Genomic DNA, 12,760 nt, shown 5'->3' on the forward strand with positions numbered 1-12,760 from the left:
TCATGGTCTTTGAGTGGGTCACTACTCACTACATCAAATAGGGTTGCAAAATCTCTTTATTTAAATTGCTTTAGTAACACACTGGCTGCTGTTATCCATTCCATGAATAAGAGTAAATAAATAACACTTTAAGTCTGCGATAGAGACACTTTGCTATCTTCTTGGCTTGACACATATAATTAGCTTGCTGAACTAAAGACCAATGTCCCCCATTAAGAGGACCAATTACAATGTAACTGAGGGGGTGATATCACCCTCTGTTGCATAAACCACCTGACTGGGTAACTGTGGGTATGAGCATTTGTAATGCAAAGCCATAGTTTAATGAATCTTTAAAATTGCATTCTAGAACACAGAATTTGTGTTTAAGCGGCCACAAAGCAGTACGTAATAATTTCTTTGAGTTTAAATGACAGAAAGTTGTGAATATTAAAATTAATTTACATCACAAGATTACATTAAGTAGTGTGTACATTAAATCTGAAATAGGCTATACTCCCAACTGACATTTTGGCGACATATTATTGTAGCCTACCTGTGCAATCAGTGTCATTGACTTGCACTGAAAACCCAGCACAGTTTGAAACTTCTGTCCAGTTTACTGAAGAAGGCCAAGGGTATCTGAGCTGTGCAGCCTATGACAAGTGTTCACGATGATATGTTATTGTGTGTGACCTGTTTGTGTGAACTTTTAATCTGTTTAACTTTCCATTTATTTTCCTGGCCTCAAAATAAGTAATTATACTTTATTGCATTATGAGCAGTGGGCACCATGAGTCACCTTTTCCATTCAGAAAACATGCTCGTCACTGCTTATCTCAAATGTTGAGCAAAAAACCACACATCCCTATTCTGTTCCTGCCTCGTTTATCTGTCTTCACAGCTCTTCCTGTGGCAATGTTCTCAAGAAATAAAGCCAAAATATCTCATTGTGCAGTGTCAGTATTCAAATAGCTTTCAGTGTTGCCAGTTTTTGTTTGTTTTCTAATACACTGGATTAATTTCTTTCTTGTTGTTGCTGTTGTTTGACAGCATTGGATGCTGAAGACACAGCACTCCATGGGTCAACTGCAGTGAATTTAGTTGAAGTTTAAACCTCTAGACCACAGAACTGTATACGTTTACTTTTTAATTGAGAACATCATGTTTTTTTCACCTTGATTTTGTGCTCTATCTTCAAAAACCGCAGTTTCCCTAGAAATATTTCTAACCCAGTCGTAGGCCAGCACGCCGATATTCTGAATATTTCCTAATTTGACACATACCACGTGATTACTTCCCGCTGCTAATTTGGCGTCCTGCAGAGGTGGATTTTTTTTCAGGAGGTAATTGGGGCCTGGTAGGTCTGGAAAGGTAGGGTTTTGTGACACTACTCAGTTTTTGCGCAATGGAAAGTGTGTGATATTACAGTTTAGTGCAAACTTAATCAGTTATTTCCAATTTACACGTACTACAATTGGCGATATTCCAGCTTGTTAACTAGAGTTAGCTAGCTCGTAACTAACGTTACCAACCACCTGGCCAGAGTGTGCAGCTAAATAGCTTGTTCATGTTTTCCTTGACGTTGTGGGATTGCCGTTAGGTAGTGTATTCAGGTAGCTGCAGATGCTAACTGACTTGCTCATTGGCACTTTTGAATGCGGTTCAGTTCATGGGTATTGCTTGTTCTTTTCTCTGTGACAACATTTATCCTTGATATGAGCATTTTATTTCTGATTAAAATTAGATTAAAAATAATCTTGATGGCTAAATTACTTGCTGGTTAATTTAAATCTGTGGCTAGTTAACACCGGCTAGTTAAGGTAGTTGGATAAAATGTTTGAAGTCATGTTTAAATATTACAGTTGTTTTTCGTATAGCAGCATTCCATTTTAAATAAGTGGCTGTTGTGTAAAATGTTACTGCCAGCAAATATGCCTCTCTCCCAAACAAGCAATGGAAATCTTTGGTAATTAAAGGTCTCTGTTGAGGCCTAAAATAAACAAAGCCGATCTGCCCTGGCGTCTACTTCTGAAAAAATAATTCATTAGTCTATACAGGAATGTTAGTGCCATAAAAAAAACCTCTTTGATACACTGTCTTGCAATCTTTATGTCCATCTCAGGCTATTTGGTGGGTAACTGTATGACCTTCCCATTCATAATTTAATTTCTCGGTGATAAAAAATCCCCCATGAGTTTACACCTGATTTGAGATATAAATTGCTAGTGGACCTAAATGGGGGGTTTCCGTTTTTCGAGCCAGTTTAAAAGCAGGTGTCCACGGCTTTGTGCTGGACATCTGGGTGGTTTCTGGTAAGGCCTTGTGCTCTGATTCATGTCTTTCTCTCTTGGCAATTTTCAGTATCTTTTACATCCTCAGTTATTTATCAGTTTTGGTTATAAGTCGTGAGCGCGTTGTTTTGTTGTTGTGAAATGTGAAGCGTTGTATCTGCGGGGCTAATGTGAGTCCGTGTGTTCACAGCAGCGTGTAAAACATGGAGGACTGGGAGCAGGAGCTGGTAAGGTCTGACCCTCTGTCTGTTAATGCAGCTGCCTGTTCACAGTTACTCACCTTGTTACAGGTCAAGGGCATGTGGGCTGTGTTCTGGGGAAGCATCAATCAGTACAAAGTTTAATTTAGTCTTTATTCCTTTATGTATTGCAGATTGTGTTCATATTCTGTCTATAAAATGAATGCTGTTATATTTGGAGTGCAGTCCTTTTCTAGAGGGTGTTGAGATTTATATATTTATTATTTTTTGAAGGCCAATCCAGAAAGCAGCAGCACAGAAACTAAGGGTGAGTACATCAAAAATTTTATTTTTATTAAGGATGCAAAGTAAAAATGCTTGCCATAATTAGCTAAGGATAGGAGTTCAAATCAGTGGATGTGCTATGGTGTGATATCATTGAATGATTTGAGAGAGACTGGGGTGATCACAGTGGCTAATTTAACTCTCTCCCTCAGCATTTGGAAGCAGTTGTTACGGAGAAGGCCAGCAAAATGAAGGTTGTGGAAGTCATAATGGTAGGATATATTATGTCATTTCCAGCCAGAAGAAACCTATTAGTCAAATAAAAATTCACTATAACTCAAAATTTGGCATGGGTATGAATAATTTTGGGCTTAACTGGAGCTACTCATTTAAGGATTTGAAGTCCATTTTTTGTGTTCCTTGCTGTTTTAAATGTAAAGAGTTCCAGTCTTCCAATCCAGTTGAGCTCAGTGTGTTTTACTATTGCAGCTCACGTTGCATGTGAATGAGATGCTGGACGGAAGCATTTAGTTCCCGTCCCCGGTGTGAAACAGTGCTGCTCTTATTTAGTGAGCCCAGTCATTTATCTGATCTGACATTCTGATAAGCATGAACTACAGCTGCAGACTATGTCCTTGGTGAAAACGTCTGACTGCAGTTTGACAAAGAAGTGGAGAAGCATTTTCAGCTGTTGAGAAAATACACACAGACACAGTCATGAATTTCTGTTGACCAGGAGTTATTATTATTATTATTATTATTATTATTTTGGTTATTGTTTGTTGTAGTTAGTCATTATGATAATCGATGAAGCCATTACAGAACATTTTATTGCAGTTTTGAAATTTATGCATTGTGTTCCAGTGCAACAGCGCACGATAGTTGACAGATATTACAGTTCTCATTGTGCTCAATCTGTCACTCATTGAGACAAAGTGAACTTGTTGAATAAGCTAAATAAAGTCTGTGTGGCGTTTAGATAATGAAGAGAGCTCGTGGAACAGCAGAGGAGGTGGATTTGGAGGGAGCTATGGAGGCACGGGTGAGTTCATTTTCAAAATATTCTTTGAAATTTGAATTTATTCATACTGATCCTTTGTCCTTTAGTCTTCAGTTCTGGTTCAGTTTTACAATGACATACAGTGAAACTTGCCTTCCCCTTGCCTCAAGGTCAGGGTGAAAGTGTAAGAAGCCAAACATCCTGATGTTTATCCTAATTAGCTCAAGGGCTTGTACAGTGCCCCTTTTTCAGGATTTCAGTTATTCTTCTTTCCTGAATGAATACAAATGTAAGAATATCGTAACTTTCCATCACGTTTAGATGACGGAGGCAGCTCCTGGGACAGCAGTGGAGGGGGGTTTGGAGGGAGAGATGAGGGTAGAGGTGAGTACATTTTTGCGTTTGCCTAATTTTTTCTCGTCTTTTTCCTGTACATTAGCACTTTGTGTGTCCCATTTGTAGACAGCACTCTCCTGTAGATTCGAGCCCTTGTAAGGATCTGTGATGCGTGAGCCTGGATCAATGGCCTTAACTCAACCTCGTGCCACTCACTCGTCTTTTACTCTTCGGTGTTTTGCCGATTGCTGTTTCCCGGGGGTCAAGAATGTCTTTCTTGTGTTCAGATGATGCCGGCAGCTCCTGGAACAGTGGGTTCGGGGGGTTTAGAGGGCGTGGCCAAGGCAAAGGTGAGCATGTGCATGTTGTCATTTCTTCCTTTTGTACAGTTTTCCCCAATACTTACTTTTAGGTTAAAATACTTCACGTGTTTTATTAAGTCTTTGACCCGTGCCTGCATACTGTAATGGACGTTGCTGGCGATCTTAATCTTCTGTGGTTCTGCTGTGTCTTACCTTCGGCTAAGTGTCAAGGGGAGGCAGATTCACGGGTTCCACAGGTATGATTCACTATGAGCATGTTTTAACCCTCTTATCTTCCTCTCTTGGGCACTGTGGTGTTCAGCTGGTATTAAGTTTGTGTTTAATGTACCGATTTAGAAAGGTCTCTAGGGGCTACAGTGACCTCTGCCTATAAAAAGCTCCTTTGAGTCAAAGGTTGTGTGTGTGTGTTAATAAGACTACATGGAATTCAGTTTTCTGGTTTCAGTCAAGATGAATTAATGATTGTAATCAGGGTGGCAAGTTAAAACAAGTTTTAAAAAGTTCTTAAAATCAATGTTATGATTGACACAGCTTTTGTTTTAGTAATGGCAGTTTTGAAATACGTGACATTGTGTTCCAATGCAGTCGCCTACTTACTGTAGTTCTTCCTGTGCTCGACCTGTCACTCATTAAGACGCAGATGAATGCGTGGGTGCAGGTTTTTAACAAAGCCTTTCTTGTATTTAGATCATGACAGCCACTCCTGGAACAGTGGAGGAGGTGTCTTTGGAGGAAGCAAGGGGGGTGGAGGTGAGCATCTATGCTCCCAAATAAATCACCTCTAGCCTATACTTTCCTTTAAGTTAAAATGTGGTTAGTTTACTCGTCGTTTGTAATGCAGTGCTATGAAGTAAGCCGATTGGAATATTTTGTCGTCGTCCCCCCCCCATCCTTTCTCCCAACACAGAATGTGACGGCAATGGAAACACTGAAGGTATCTGCATACTGCTTATGGCTAAGTAGCCTGGGCGGTAGTATCGCATTATCATTAAATGGAAATGTATTTATTATTCATTTATTTATTTTTTGCGTAAACTGATACGATTTGCTGGAAATGAAATTCTTGGCCAATGAGAAAAGAGCCAATTCAACCTGTGGTCAAATTTTTTTTTCTCCCCCAGACAGTGTGGGCGACTCGTGGAGCACTGCAGGGGGTGGTTTTGGAGGAAGAGGTGGTGGACGAGGTGGGAGCATTTCAGACGTGGCTTTAAAATGCATTTTCCCCTGTTCTGGTCAAGATTCATTCCTGACTTTTGTTGAGGTTCATGTCACTTCAGTGTCACTTTTCACGTGTGTGAGCGTGTGCGTGTTCTTGCACAGGCGGAAGGGGTATGAGGGGAGGAGGAGGAGGAAGAGGATACAACAGCTCATATTCCTCAGGTATGTTGTTGAAAATGTCAGAATTTCCTCAGTGTGAGTTCTAAGTGGAGGATCTTTGGATGCATGTGGGTTTTTAGTTGGGAATAAAATGAAAATTGTATGATCTTTGTGCAAGTGTCACTAACGGCTTTTTTCTTTTACAGGGAATGATGATAACGGGAACGATGGTATGAATTTATGTTGTCTGTTGGCTTTGGCTGAACGTTCACATAGAAAATGACTAAAGAATGTCAAAAGCACATGTCGGTTGTAAAGGTTCTTGTGATCGCTGCATTTGCAGATCAGGGTAACCTAACCGTGGGGTATTCTTACTGAAAATTAATTTAAATACTGGTCTGTCCTGTTTCCTGTCTCTGGACACCATGAACAGGCAGCTGTTGAACAGTACTGATGGTTCAGGTCTTTTAGGAGAGTATTAAGTCCTTGGCTGGGGGGGTAAGGAAGTTCCTTTTTTTTCTTTTTCAAAACCATTGTCGAGTTGCGTCCAGTCAGGTTGGCATCAAGCCCTTTTGCATTGAGAGTGAAGTCATAAAGTGTCTCGGCGAGAGAACTTTGTCCTGAACTGCGGGACGAGACACGCAGTCGGTTCTGTGTGGAACATCCATCAGTCGCTCGTGGACGTGTTCACAGTCGGTAGAGGAAATGGCGTGAGCTTCCTCAGGATTGCTGTCTGGATCTCCCAGCGACTGCCACCCTGGTGCCCAGACGTCTGGGTGTAGGGGTCTGCTTCCCCGCGCTCATTCCTTCCCACCGCTGGGGAAATTATGGCCCTGGGAGTGTTGGTTTAGAGAGTGTTGGTTTTGGGGCGCCCTGGGTGTCTAACTGACAGACGCAAGGGGCCTGACCAAGGGCTGATTTACAGGTACTTAATAAAAAGTGCCCCTTTATTGTCCACACATTAGAGGAGGGGAACCCTGGAAATAAGGGAAGATTTCGCTACATCAGATCATCGTCTTTCACTCTTTTTACAGTGTAAGGTGGGATAAAATTATAATCTCAAATTTTTGTGACTTCTCCCTTTAACCATCGTTTGTGTTCTGGTGTACAAGTTTTAAGAATTGAGAGTTTGTGTGAAGCATTTATTATGTGTGACATGGCTGAGCACATTCCCAGTGACTGGGTCTGCAGCTGAGCCTTTCCTTTAGATGTCTCTTGTGAAACAGAATGGCTATCTCAGATGGCCAGTAGGATGTCTGTCAGTGTTGTGTGTGATGTGCTGTAAATGTGCTGTGGCGATGCATTGTTTTTAACGGTAACTTTCATGTCTGTTCTACAGGGTTCGGTGGCGGGTTCGGAGGAAGAGGTGGCCGGGGGGGTCGAGGGGGCTTCAGTCAGGGTAATTGAATGTGGGCCCCCCTCCCCCATTATGACTCCATTTTGGATCCTGGTGTTGCAGCTGCACCATTCACATTTGCCCCAGAAGCACTGCAGTGGAAGAAAATGCACTCAGATACTTTTAACCATTATCCACCACACACCACACACTACTCAGGAGACAGAACTGAGGAAACTCTCAGCTCTCATTGACTGGTCTTCACCACAGCATCCACACTAGTAGCGGGTGCTAATTCACTGCTAACCTGAGAAACCTTTGGCACAGTTGACTCCCAGTCACTCAGCTAATGGTGTATCTTTAACCAAAGAGCTAAACTACCGATGTCTAGGATATAGGGCTTAGCCTGCTCTGGGCGTTTAGTGTTTCAAGAGGCACATCCTTTACATTTGATTATTATGAGGCTGTATGACATTTTCCTCACCTTGATAAAGTTCACTTAAGTGCAATATAAAACTATATACATTTAATTACAGGGAAAGATCATATTTAAGTATGGCAAATGGATACCTCACTTCTTGGCATGACAAGCACTGTGTCAGCATGTTCTCAAAGCAACCTTGAACAGCAGTAGCACAGACGGATTCAAAGATCATGCATAACTTTGGCCACTTTAGCAGAGAGGGGTTTGGCAGGATTTTGTTGCAGTCTGTGTGCGGTCCAGTATATGAGGATGTTAATTGCTGTTGGTAGTCAGTTGTGCAACTGCAGTAATGATGCCTTCATCTTTAATGAAATGGTATTTAATGAATGGGTTATGGATGAGGGAAATATCTCTGGATTCATTGAATCATTATTCGCAGATGTTGCCAATAAATCAATTTCCTGTCTGTTATTTATATCCCCTGTGTTTATTTCTTTTTAAAAATGACTAATTTATACCAATTTATTGAGAAAAATCTTCCTCCAAATGGAAGAATCTGTTAAAAGGTATATGTGTAACAAAACGTAGTGCAGAGAAATACAAATTAAGGAGAAGTGTTGGAACATAAAAATGCACCAGGAGCTACTGTATTGTTGCAATTCAGCCACCAGGTGGCAGCCATTGAAACAATATTTCAAGTTTCATCATGAAAGAAGGCTTTGAGCTCATCATTGAAGATGACAGCAGATCTCAAATAGACCAGGCTATTTTGCTTCTCTAATTAACAGATGGGAAACTGGATCGTGAAAAGCTTCTCTTTGTTTTAGATCGTGATGACCGAGGAGGAGGAGGAAGAAGAGGAGGTAGAAGAGGAGGATTTGCTGGTGGTGGAGGTAAAGTGCCTCAAGACTGGCTGGGAAAATTAGTTTTTCAAATTACTAAGTGTAGGAAGTTTTTTAAAAAATGTTTTGGAAGTGGGTGTGCTTTTCTGGTTTTCTGGCTTTTTTGATAATTGAAATACTTTCGCATTAACTTGAATTAATGCATATCTTGTTGCTCTGTCAAACAATTATTTTCAGTTAGGGATTTCTACAAACCTCTGCTACTCCTTCTTTCAGGTTACAGAGGACAGGATGAAGAAGTGTTCTCCAGAGGTTCAGTATGGCTCGTGCTGCAAATCTTTTGAAAACTGGAACCTTGTGCAGATGTTAACTTTGTTCGTCTCTTAGGGCCGTCCTTTAACGATGAAGGGAAAGGCGAAGCTGAGGATGGTGGTAGGTCAATTTTGCTTAAAGCACTTTGGTTAAATGTTCATGCCTCATTTAGTAAGTAGTACAGTATTTTTGAGAAATTTTATGGCAACCAATATAAACTCTGACTGATGGTCTGTATGTGGGGTCTCACTGTCTCTCGCTTCTTCAGGTCCCAAGGTGGTCTATGTCCCTCCCCCACCCCCTGAAGAGGAGGAGTCAATTTTCGCTCACTACGAGACCGGGATCAACTTCGACAAGTACGACGAGATCTTAGTGGACGTCAGCGGCAGCAACCCACCCCAGGCCATCGTGGTGAGCGGGCTGTCCATCACAGGGAAAGGGGAGTGGCCAGAATTTACATGTAGTGATAATAATAACAAAAATACATTTTATTTATTGGCCTCTTCATTGCATCCTGATTATCATTGTTTAGAATACCATGCAACTGCAGTGCAACAATTACACGGTAGCCTTAAATGTGAGGGACTGCAGGTGATACCCAGGTATCGCCTGAAGCCTGAAGGTCTGGGCTCCTTCACTTGACCCCCCCCCCCCCCCCTCCCGCTGTCCTCCTGCTGCTGCTGTGTCTGATGTGCTCTCCTCCCTCCCGGCCCCCGCAGACGTTTGAAGAGGCCGGTCTGTGTGTGTGTGTGTGTGTGTCTGTCTGTCTGATGCGCTCTCCTCCCTCCTGGCCCCCGCAGACGTTTGAAGAGGCCGGTCTGTGTGAAACCCTGGGCCGGAACGTTAGCAGGTCGGGCTACGCCAAGCCCACGCCCGTCCAGAAGCACGGCATCCCCATCATCGCTGCGGGCCGCGACCTCATGGCCTGCGCCCAGACCGGGTCCGGGAAAACGGTGAGCCAATGGGAGAACACCACGCTGGTCACGCCCACTCTCTTTCTGCCAGGGTTGCCAGACTCCGATAACGCCCCAAATGGTGGGGTTTGAAAAATTGTTGAGGGTTTCAGTGTAAATACAGTATGTGCTGAAGTAACTGTAGATGGGAGATTTTAAGTTGGTTGATTTTGAATTATAATTTGGGGGATAAACCTGGAGTCTGGCAACCCTGCGTTTGGCCCCGCCCCTCCAGGCTGCCTTCCTGCTGCCCATCCTGCAGCAGCTGATGGCGGACGGCGTGGCGGCCAGCCGCTACAGCGAGGTCCAGGAGCCCGAGGCCATCATCGTGGCCCCGACCCGCGAGCTCATCAACCAGATCTACCTGGAGGCCCGCAAGTTCGCCTTCGGGTAAGGAGCGCGAACCGCGAACGCGTTCCTGAAAGTGAGAGAGCTGCTACCACACACCTGTACCCAAAAAGTGAGGTTTGTCACTCAGGAACCTCTTTTTGGTTGAAACTCAGATCTATTCACAATCACAATGAGAACCTGGCTGAGCACGGCTGTCTGTTTAAGGGAATGGGAAAGTGTGGTTGATTACATCAGAATTAGTGTGAGGGTCTGTGTGAAATATCTCCTTGCTGGTTTTGCTTCAGGACGTGCGTGCGTCCGGTGGTGGTCTACGGAGGCATCAGCACAGGCTACACCATACGAGAGGTGCTGAAAGGGTGCAATGTGCTGTGTGGAACACCGGGGAGACTGCTGGACATTATTGGACGAGGAAAGGTATGTTCACCAAAAGAAATGAAGTAGATTGACAGAATATGGGACTTTGGGACTTGCCTACTTTCAGTATGAAGCCACTAGTAGCTTGCTTCCTTTAGCCAATGAGTTATGATTTGCACAATTAAGAAAAATGGTTGCAATATTGTTTTATTAAAAAAAAAAATTTTTTTAAGTTATTTTTTATAACTAGCTATACCAGTGTGCACTGTGCTAGCCATTGTCTCTCGTGGAATGTTCTAGATCGGCCTGAGCAAGCTGAGGTACCTGGTGCTGGACGAGGCCGACCGCATGCTGGACATGGGCTTCGAACCCGACATGCGCCGGCTGGTGGGCTCCGCGGGCATGCCCCCCCGAGAGCAGCGCCAGACGCTCCTCTTTAGCGCCACCTACCCTGAAGATATCCAGAGGTATGGGCTTCAGTCCCAACACGCGTTCAGCAAGAAGGTCATTCGCGGACAGCCATGTTCCCTTCTAACAACTCTGTCATCCCTTTGGCAGCCATTTTTATTCGCTCTACACTTTTTTCAGACTACGAATGTTGGCAATTGTTTGTGGCAAACAGGAAAAAATATGTTTGCTAATGATAACTTTTGCTAACTAACAAAAATGTAAGCCTGGTGTAGTCGGCTGTGCCTATTATGGTAATTTATAGTAAATATATTTATATTATATTAATTGCAATTTTTTTTTTCATAAAGAAATTTAAACCTCCTTTCACAAGCTAATTTCTCTAATGCCGCAGGTTGGCTGCAGACTTCCTGAAAACTGACTACCTCTTCCTGGCTGTGGGTCAGGTGGGCGGAGCCTGCAGTGACGTGGAGCAGAACGTGTATGAGGTCACCCAGTACGCTAAACGGGACAAGCTGGTGGAGCTCCTGCAGACTACCGGTACATAAGACCCCCCACAGCACAAGTACAGAGAGGCTTAGCTCACCTCTGTTTGTTGTAATATTTAGGTTTTTGGCATGATGCATTTGTTTAAATTTAGGTTGTGAAGAAATGCACCCTTCCTATGTTTTACAGGTGTGGAACGCACAATGGTGTTTGTAGAGACCAAGAGGAAAGCTGATTTTATTGCAACATTTCTTTGTCAGGAGAACATATCTACCACAAGCATTCATGGGTATGTATTCCATTACTGCATAATGATGGAAAATTAATTCAGGATCATTCTAATGTCTTTCGTACTGTGCTATTTTAGTGCAGACGGCCATATTGAGTGCCATTTAGTGACCGCTCACACCGCTAAAGTGGGTCAGTGCCAGGGAGGGTTCCGTCACGGGCAGTTACCCAATTGAAGCGCATGTCTCCATAGCGACAGGGAGCAGCGGGAGCGGGAGCAGGCGCTGGGGGACTTCCGCTCGGGGAGGTGCCCCGTCCTGGTGGCCACGTCCGTGGCGGCGCGCGGGCTGGACATCGAGCACGTGCAGCACGTGGTGAACTTTGACCTCCCGTCCACCGTGGAGGAGTACGTGCACCGGATCGGCCGGACGGGGCGCTGCGGGAACACCGGGAGGGCTGTGTCCTTCTTCGACCCGGCGACGGACACCCCGCTGGCCCGGTCGCTCGTGAAAGTCCTCTCGGGGGTACTCTCTCTCTCTTTAATTACGCGCTTGCTTATGAATTCAGTCTGTGGTCTTCAGTCCTGGTCCTGGAGGGCCACAGGGTCTGCTGGTTTTTTTTTTCTACTTTAATATCAGCAACCGATTTGAACTCAGTAAGCCAGATGAGGTGAGTTAACTGTGTCGCTGACTTCTTTAATTGATCAATTAAGTGCTGAGTGAAAAACAAAAACCACCAGACCCTGCGGCTGTCCGGGCTCAGTAATGAAGATCACTGGATTAAATGACGTGAATTCTTCCATAAAAGGCCTGTATTGTGTGACTGCTTTTTCTTTGGCACCGCTCTCTGTCCAAAGGCCCAACAGGAAGTTCCCTCTTGGCTGGAGGAAATCGCCTTCAGTGCCCACGGCACCACTGGGTTTAACCCGCGCGGGAAGGTGTTCCCGTCCGTGGACACGCGCAGAGTATGTGACCCGTTTGGAGTTACACACACTTACAGATGTGGGAAAGTAGGCGGATATTGTAGCTCACAGAGGCGTTCAGTGTGTGTGTGACTGACTGCTCCCTCTGTCCCCCCCCCCCACCCAGAGGGACGCACCGCCCGTGTTCGAGAGCCACGAGGATGGGGGAGAGTCCTGGGACTGAAGGATTCTCTGTGCCACGGAATTCTGCTTACAGGGGTTTTTATGCAAGTGGTTTTTTTTGTTGTTGTTTTTTTTGCATCTTCCAGGTTTAGAATATGCATGAAATTGCATCATCCCAGAAGTACACTGATGGCCAGTTTAAGATCAAATTGCATTTGCATTCTGCAAAGCAAGCTGTGGGACCTGTAAGCCTGTTAGTGAAGGTTAAC

At 44.1% G+C, this 12,760-nt stretch overlaps 1 protein-coding gene across 12 annotated transcripts; it reads left to right on the plus strand.

The window, feature by feature from the left end:
• Window positions 1–1,259: 1,259 nt before the first annotated feature.
• LOC118206405 (ATP-dependent RNA helicase DDX4-like) lies at window positions 1,260–12,760 on the plus strand. 12 transcript variants are annotated; one of them, XM_035379092.1, is made up of 27 exons: window positions 1,261–1,353; window positions 2,464–2,500; window positions 2,747–2,780; window positions 2,950–3,009; window positions 3,717–3,779; window positions 4,059–4,121; window positions 4,361–4,423; window positions 4,600–4,632; window positions 5,084–5,146; window positions 5,304–5,330; window positions 5,518–5,580; window positions 5,717–5,776; window positions 5,920–5,943; window positions 7,053–7,112; window positions 8,301–8,366; window positions 8,592–8,627; window positions 8,703–8,747; window positions 8,896–9,038; window positions 9,428–9,580; window positions 9,816–9,970; window positions 10,216–10,345; window positions 10,586–10,752; window positions 11,088–11,233; window positions 11,369–11,468; window positions 11,661–11,931; window positions 12,264–12,371; window positions 12,496–12,760. In XM_035379092.1, exons 2-27 carry the CDS (start codon window positions 2,477–2,479, stop codon window positions 12,550–12,552), a joined length of 2,214 nt encoding a protein of 737 aa, XP_035234983.1. In that variant the 5' UTR covers window positions 1,261–1,353; window positions 2,464–2,476; the 3' UTR covers window positions 12,553–12,760. The 12 variants fall into 12 exon arrangements, with proteins under 12 accessions (XP_035234992.1, XP_035234983.1, XP_035234994.1 ...); XM_035379098.1 differs by having other exon boundaries at window positions 1,290–1,353; window positions 2,467–2,500; XM_035379094.1 differs by lacking the exon at window positions 1,261–1,353 and adding an exon at window positions 1,363–1,595.

The sequence above is a fragment of the Anguilla anguilla genome, chromosome 10 (genome assembly GCF_013347855.1).
Source record: "Anguilla anguilla isolate fAngAng1 chromosome 10, fAngAng1.pri, whole genome shotgun sequence".
Taxonomy (NCBI): Eukaryota; Metazoa; Chordata; class Actinopteri; order Anguilliformes; family Anguillidae; genus Anguilla; species Anguilla anguilla.

Excerpts from the sequence above, each read along its gene's own strand:
- LOC118206405 (XM_035379092.1), top strand. The coding sequence starts at position 2,477 with ATGGAGGACTGGGAGCAGGAGCTG. Across the intron at positions 4,633-5,083 it reads CAGATTCACGGGTTCCACAG|ATCATGACAGCCACTCCTGG; the intron begins GTATGATTCACT and ends TCTTGTATTTAG. Across the intron at positions 5,944-7,052 it reads TGATGATAACGGGAACGATG|GGTTCGGTGGCGGGTTCGGA; the intron begins GTATGAATTTAT and ends TCTGTTCTACAG.